At 38.3% G+C, this 7,278-nt stretch overlaps 1 protein-coding gene across 1 annotated transcript in view; it reads right to left on the reverse strand.

Moving 5' to 3' along the window:
- Positions 1 to 7,037, reverse strand: part of LOC101419803 (contactin-associated protein-like 3) — a 124,826-nt gene extending 117,789 nt beyond the window's left edge. The window contains 4 exon segments of the mRNA XM_071216561.1: positions 4,370 to 4,501; positions 6,056 to 6,240; positions 6,662 to 6,865; positions 6,989 to 7,037. Of these exon segments, the coding sequence (XP_071072662.1) occupies positions 4,370 to 4,501; positions 6,056 to 6,240; positions 6,662 to 6,865; positions 6,989 to 7,037 (570 nt within the window).
- Between the last annotated feature and the right edge of the window lie 241 nt (positions 7,038 to 7,278).

Consider the following 7,278-nt stretch of genomic DNA (forward strand, 5'->3'; position numbering starts at 1 on the left):
TATTTAAATCTATCATTATTACTTTATTTTTCTATTAATTATATTTGGCAATATTCTTGGCTTCATTTTCGAAGTTCTGGATCACAGAAGGGTTACAACTGTGGCAGGGGAGGATCATGGCTGTGGGGTGTCAGTGATGGGGGAACCATGGGACAAAGTTCACCTGGGCATACATATAAGGTAGGTAAAGGTGTTCAAATGCTCATGGGGCATTGTCACAGTGGGTAGAAATACACTCAATAACCAAAAGAGTATCGAATTCCCATTCTGAAGAGCTCTGCCACATTCTCTAATAGAACAGCAATAAGCCCCCAAGTACAGAGACAATGACTAGTGAAGAAGGATGGTCCATTGATGGGCCCTTGATATTGATGATTATGCTTATAAGTTTTGCTCTTGAAATTACAACCCAGCCTACTGGTTGTCGGGTGCCTAAGAGTTACCTACTGAGAGCCTCCATGTTGCCCAAATGTGGCCTCTCTCTAACCTAAACTCAGCATATAAATACATTATCTTCCCCCCAGCATGGGACATGACTCTCGGGGATGAGCTTCCCTGGCACTGAGGGATTACTACCAAGCACCAACCAGCAATGCAACTGAAAAAAGTCATTGAATAAAAGGGAAAAAAGGTAAGGACAAATGAGTTTATATGGCTAAGAGACTTCAAAGTGAGTCGGGAGGTCATCCCAGAGGTAACGCTTATGCACATCTCAGCAGGATCTCATAGACTACAAAAGTAGATACAACTCCAAATAGTGGGGCTCCTGAGGGCTTTGGAGACACCCAGGTCCTATGGTCATAGCAGATAGCTCCAGAGTTTGGTGCCTTGCCAGTAGGCCCCTACTTTGGAGTTTGTGCTCCTGTGACAGAGTTGGGCTCAGTTGTGACTTCTCTACACATATCTCTTCTGTCCCTTATATTTGAAACTATAGTTGATGCTGGAGTTGGTAGGTTTATGTCCAAGAGACTTGTATCTTTGAGTTGTCCATGTGCCAGCTGGCCCTGAGCATCAGTGGAGTTGCAACACCTAATCCCCAGTTCACTGGACTTAACCAGGACAACTAACAAGGAGGTTAGGAGAGGCAAACATCATACCAAGGAACTGAAAGAATCTACAACTGCAAGCAAGAGAGTCCCATCCATCAGTCATATGGGATCGAAGTCCCCTCTCACTTAGAGGTGGAGTAGGCATCACCATCCCAGAATCCTCAGGATTGGGGAATAAAATATGGACTAAAACAGACTTACTGGTATTCTACTATAGACTTATTGCGATTCTAGCAATGGAAGAAATTATATCATTGATGTGGAGACAGTGGCCACTGGAGGTGCTGAAGACAGGGAGAGGGAAAAAGAGGTATAATATGAGAGCATTTTCAGGATTTAGAACTGTCCTGAATGATACTGCAATGACAGATAACAGGCCATTATGTATCCTGGCATAACCTATAGAATTAAGTGGGAGAGAGTGTAAACTACAATGTAAACTATAATCCATGCTTAATGACAATGCTGCAAAATGTGTTCATCAACTGCAATGAATGTACCACATTAATGAAAGAAGATGTTAATGTGGGGAAAAGTGGGAGATGTGGGAGGTGGGGCATATGGGAATCCCTTATATTTTTTAATGTAACATTTTATGTAATCTAAGTATCTTTTTAAAAAATAAAAAATATATTTAAAAATAAATAAAATCCCTTGTTAATAATTTCTATATTCATTCCATGTTGAAATGAAAATATTTTATAAAAACTGGCCTAAGTAAAATATATTACTAAAATAATAAGAATAAAATTTAGATAATTAAAAAATTAAACCAATTTTTTAAAATATTGAGGGAAAATCCAAGAGACTATATATAGATTTTAGGATTTTAAAGACATTCCAAAGCAAAACTCATTCCAAAACTAAAAAGAAATATATAGACAGTTTGACAATATACAAACAAATCATTATATGCTCAACATATCATAAAATATTTAGTATAAATTTGAGACATAAAAAAATTTGAGCCACTCATGATAAAGGATTTCCTTTTTTTCCGCTTTTTATAAAATTATCTTTTTTTAAAGATATGTACATCATGCAAAATGTTACATTAAAAAGTATAAGATTCCCATCTACCCCACTCCCCACACCCACACCCACTCCTCCCACATCAACAACCCCTTTCATCAGTGTGGCACATTGATTGCATTTGATGAATACATTTTGGAACACTGCTACACAGCATAGAATAGAGTTTACATTGTAGTTTACACTCTCTCCCAATCCACTCAATGGGTTATGGTAGGATATATAATGTCCTGCATCTGTCCCTGCAATATCATTCAGGACAACTTCAAGTCCTGAAAGTGCCCACATATCACACCTCTTTCTCCCTCTCCCTGCCCTCAGCAACTCCCATGGCCACTGTTTCCACATCAATGATACAGTTTCTTCCATTGCTAGAGTCACAATAATTCTATTGTAGAATACCAATAAGTCCACTCTAATCTCTATTTTGTTCCTCCATCCTGAGGACACTAGGATGGCAATGTCTGCTCCACCTCTAAATCAAGAGGGGGCTTAGATCCCACATGGCTAATGGATGGGATTCTCCTGCTTGCAGATGTAGACTCTCTCAGTTCCCTAGTGTGGGGGTTGACCATCTTCGCCTTCCTATTACTGACCTGGGTAAGTCCAATGAACCAGCGAGTAGGTGTTGCAACTCTGCTAAGGCTCAGGATCCAGCTGGCATATGGATAGTCCAGAGATTCAAGTCTCCTGAGCATACACCAACCCCAGTGCCAACCACAGGTTCAGTAAAAGTGACAGAAGAGGCATGTGTAGAGAAGTCACATCTGAGTCCAACTCCATCACACTCAGGAGCACAAATTCCAAACTAGGGCCCACTGACAAAGCACTGAACTCCAGAGCCATCTGTCATGGCCATAGGACCTAGGTGTCTTCAGATCCCTCAGGTGCACCACTACCTGGAATTGTATCTACTTTGGCTGTCCCTGGGATCCTGCTGAGATATGCATAAGCGCTACCCCTCTGATGACCTCCCAACACATTTTGAAGTCTCTTAGCCATATAAACTCATTTGTCTTTACCATTTCCCCTTTTTTTCTAGTTGCATCACCAGCTGGTGCTTGGTAGTAATCCCTCGGTGCCGGGGAGGTTCATCCATGGGAGTGATGTCCCACCCTGGGGGGAAGGTAATGCATTTACATACCGAGTTTGACTTACAGAGAGGCCACATTTGAGTAACAAGGAGGCTTTCGAAAGGTAACTCTTTGGCACCCTGCAGCTCTAGGCCTACTTGAAATTTTCTATAAAATATGAAGCTCTCCTATAAACTGACAAGGAAAAGTCAAAGAAAACAGTAAAGAAATGGGCAAAATAATAAGAATGAACAATAATCAGAATAGCAAATCCAAATGGACAACGAAAATGAGAAAAGATGACTTAAATTTACTAGTAGTCAGATAAATGTGAAATAAGAATGAGATATCGCTTCACATCCATTGAACTGACCTAAATTTAAAAGACATATAGCATGGCTTGTTAGCTGGATGTGCTAGAAAGGGCATTGCCACACTTTACTGTTACAGCAGCCTTTAGGAAAGCAATCCAACAGCATTTCTTAAAATGTAAAACTCTATAAACATTTGGCCAAGGATTTCTACTCCTGGACCTTTGTCTCATAGAAATAAAAGCCTCAGTGCTTCAAAACACATGAACAGTGACATGTGTTACTGCTTTGTTTATAGCGGCAAAATATTAGATAAAAGGCAAAGGCCTTGAATAGAAAAACGACAAAGTAAATGATGGTGCATTCTCATAATGGAATGTTACATATCCATTATAAATTAGAATTATACCAGATAATGAAACTATTACTGAGTAAGAATATTAAGGTGCAGAAAAGTTTATATAATAAGGTCCCATTTTTGGAAACAATGTCAAATACAGTCACATATATATTCATACATATGCATGTGAAAATAAGTATACGACTCTGTGTAGGATTACTTAATGTGGCCCCATACATGGAAGGACCAGTGGTAACTCAGTATCACTGGGGACATTGGGGGGGCAATGCAGAAATGTGGGAGAAGGGAGAAAGAAGAGGAAAGTAATCACAAAAAGAAGGAAAGCTTCTATGTAAAAAAATCCTTCATATGATCGCACATCAACTTTGTAAAATCATGCATATATGTAAATCCATACATATTAAAAAATTAAATCACACATACACTAAAAAGTACATATGTTGTGTATCTTCCCTGCTATCAGAAAAAGTACATTTTTAAACTGAACAAATGAAACAAATTGCAATTCCCTCTTCTCTTGAGCTTGGATTTAAGCTTTCTTACCATGATGCGGATCTGTGGTTTGTGTTTCTTGGACAAATCAATGATATCCTCTCCATTATAATAAAGATTTTCTAAACATCCATGAAAGTTTTTATGTGGAAACACCACTGATTTTCCACCTCCAAAGCTGATCTTAGAAAGAAAAAATGACATAAATAATATTGTTTAACGATTATTTGATTACATGGCTCAAACATTTATAATTAGCTGGTATAGTGATAATCTTAAATCTATGTTGCAGCATTTTACATTATGGTGTTAATTTCAAATGAAGTTTTAAGATGCAAATTTATCAATCTGTTCATATATAATATATACATCAAAAGAAATATCCTTCTCACAATTTGCTAGCCATATGTCTCTGAAGCTTGTTGCTGGGGAATATTACATCTTTATTTCCATGGTAAATCTTGATCCATGGAACAATATTTCCTACTGCAATAGCATTCTACTGTATAAATATTTCTAGCACCCAGTCATTAGGTTACTGTCTTTTGCTAATATATCAATAGGGTAGGATAATAAAAACCATGGCTAATATCAATCAAACCAAAATATTCTGCAGGTCTCATCTGCCAAGGCCATTTAATACCAAAAAAATATTGAAATTTCCTCATTTGCTCTGATAGATACTTCATGAAATTAAGATAGACTGAGCAGAACTAACAATACAGATGCTATTTTTACAGGAGGGTAGATATGTGGGCAATGTGCTGCAAATAATGGTTGGGCCTTTAAAAATTCTCATAAACTGTGCATTTGGCTCTCTTGTTACTTAATAAATTAGGTTGAAATATATGTTAATTATGTCTCCAAATTACCCTGGCTAGGAAATCCCCCAGTTAACTATCCACAACCATACACCAAATATAATACAGAAGAACTGCCTGTGATAGTTTGGAGCTAGGATGTCCCAGAAGAGGATGTCCTTAGAGCTAATCTATCCCTGTGCATGTGAACCTACTGTAGGTGGGACCTTTGGATTAAGTCACCTCCTTGGTTAAGCACCTTTGATTAGATTGCATGATGCAGGGTGGGTCTTAATCCTGTAACTGGAGTTGTTTATACCTGGAGGAATAAAGAGCCATAGACAAAGAAAGAAGGCCACAGAGACAGAGAAGCCACCTTAAGTTGACAAACCTGAGAGAGAGAAAAGCTGCAGACAGAGCAGCTTGAAGCAGAAGGTGATGAGAGGACAGAGGCGAGTGGACCCTGCCACGTGCCTGCTCTCCTTCAGCTGCAACTTGGTGAAAAAGCACCTCTGATGATACCTTGATTTGGAGGCTTTCACAATCTCAGAACTGTAAGCTTTTAAGCTAAACCCCACTGTAGAAGTCAACCCATTTCTAATATTGCATTGGCAGCCTTTTGCAAACTAAAACTATCCAAAAGAAAGCATTTTTAAATGGTGCTTGCTGCATTGATAGCGCTTCATCTATAGACTTCCTAAACTTAATACGGTGTCACAACTTACTCTCTTTTGAAGATTAACATCCAAAAGGGGTAAAATGTCTCAATGTCACATGCCTCTATTTACTACTGTGCAATAATCACCTCCAGGAAATATGTCACCAGAACTCTGAACTGCCAGGAAAGGGTATTTTTCTATGTACCAGTATTTTCTTTAGAGGGCTACATTGCATTTAAGTGATAAAATCAGAAATACTTAAAAAGTAATCGTCACACCTTATAATCAAGGTCCACATAAAGTGGTCCCCCCTTTGCCTGAACACGCTGAGTGTGTCTGTCCACAGTAAAGTTGGCATGTGTGCCGAGGAGCTCGATAAGGACAGAATGCCAGTGCTCGTCATCCAGCAGGCTCCCCAGGGAGAGGTGAGCACGGGCGTCAGGGGCAGGCAGCGGGGCATCGCCTGGGAGGAGAGGAAACGAAGCCTCGGTTACTTCCATCCAAAACAATGGTTTCTCTTTATTTCGGCATATCACCCAACAGTTGCACTTTCTTTATATCCTTCTATTCCAAAACTAGTCAGCTGATTTTATCTTACTCTTAACCACAATCTTGAGCTTGAGCAATTTCTTCTATATTCATTTGTTGTTGTTATTCGTTGCATTTTCTATTTAGGTTTTCCTATTAAAAGCTCAATTTTATGTTGATCCACCTTTACTTCTATGACATCATGAGCTATTTATCAAGCATTTAATGATGGTCTTCTTACACAAGTCTCAAAATATAAAACTTTTTACATAAAATACATGCTCATGTCATATTTAAAGATCACATAGCTTCATCTAAACAATCAGATTTTCAAAAAGGTTGCTTGGATTACTTACCTGAATTGAGGTACAGGATGAGCTTACCTTTAACTAATTCTAGAGTGATATGTTTGCCATTTTGTCCTTCTCTGTGTAGTAATAGCCCATCGCACCGTCTGGTTTTAAATTTCAAAGAAATAACATCTCTTCTTGGACTTGTGGATTTATGATTATATGTGTACAGCAAGGAACTTTTTCCATCAAAATTAACCATCTCAGATCCTACAGTGAAATATATTAAAAATTATTCCAAGTGTAAATACATAGAGTACTGAAAATGCATGTCAATGGCCCATACACACATGCATATGGCATAGCTCTGTGTTTAACACAGGGAAAAGATACTTCCGCCAATTTCCTCTTGATACCAGAAGTGGATATACCTAAACTCCATAGTTCGCCTTTCTGTCAATTTCCCCAAAATGGATCATCTAGAAAAATAATTTTGTTCAACAAAAATAATTTTGTTCCTATCTTTTTGTTGGCCTATTCTCATCCTATAAAAAAATGAAGATTGGAAAGAAGTTGAAGAAAACGTCCCCTGCATAATATATCCCTGTATATTTTGCCATTTTTCAACAGGAGTTTTTTGGACAGGTTATGATAGTTCTCACCCTTTGGTGAAAGGTAAAATA

This window comes from Dasypus novemcinctus, chromosome 8 (assembly GCF_030445035.2).
Source record: "Dasypus novemcinctus isolate mDasNov1 chromosome 8, mDasNov1.1.hap2, whole genome shotgun sequence".
In the NCBI taxonomy this organism is placed as follows: domain Eukaryota; kingdom Metazoa; phylum Chordata; class Mammalia; order Cingulata; family Dasypodidae; genus Dasypus; species Dasypus novemcinctus.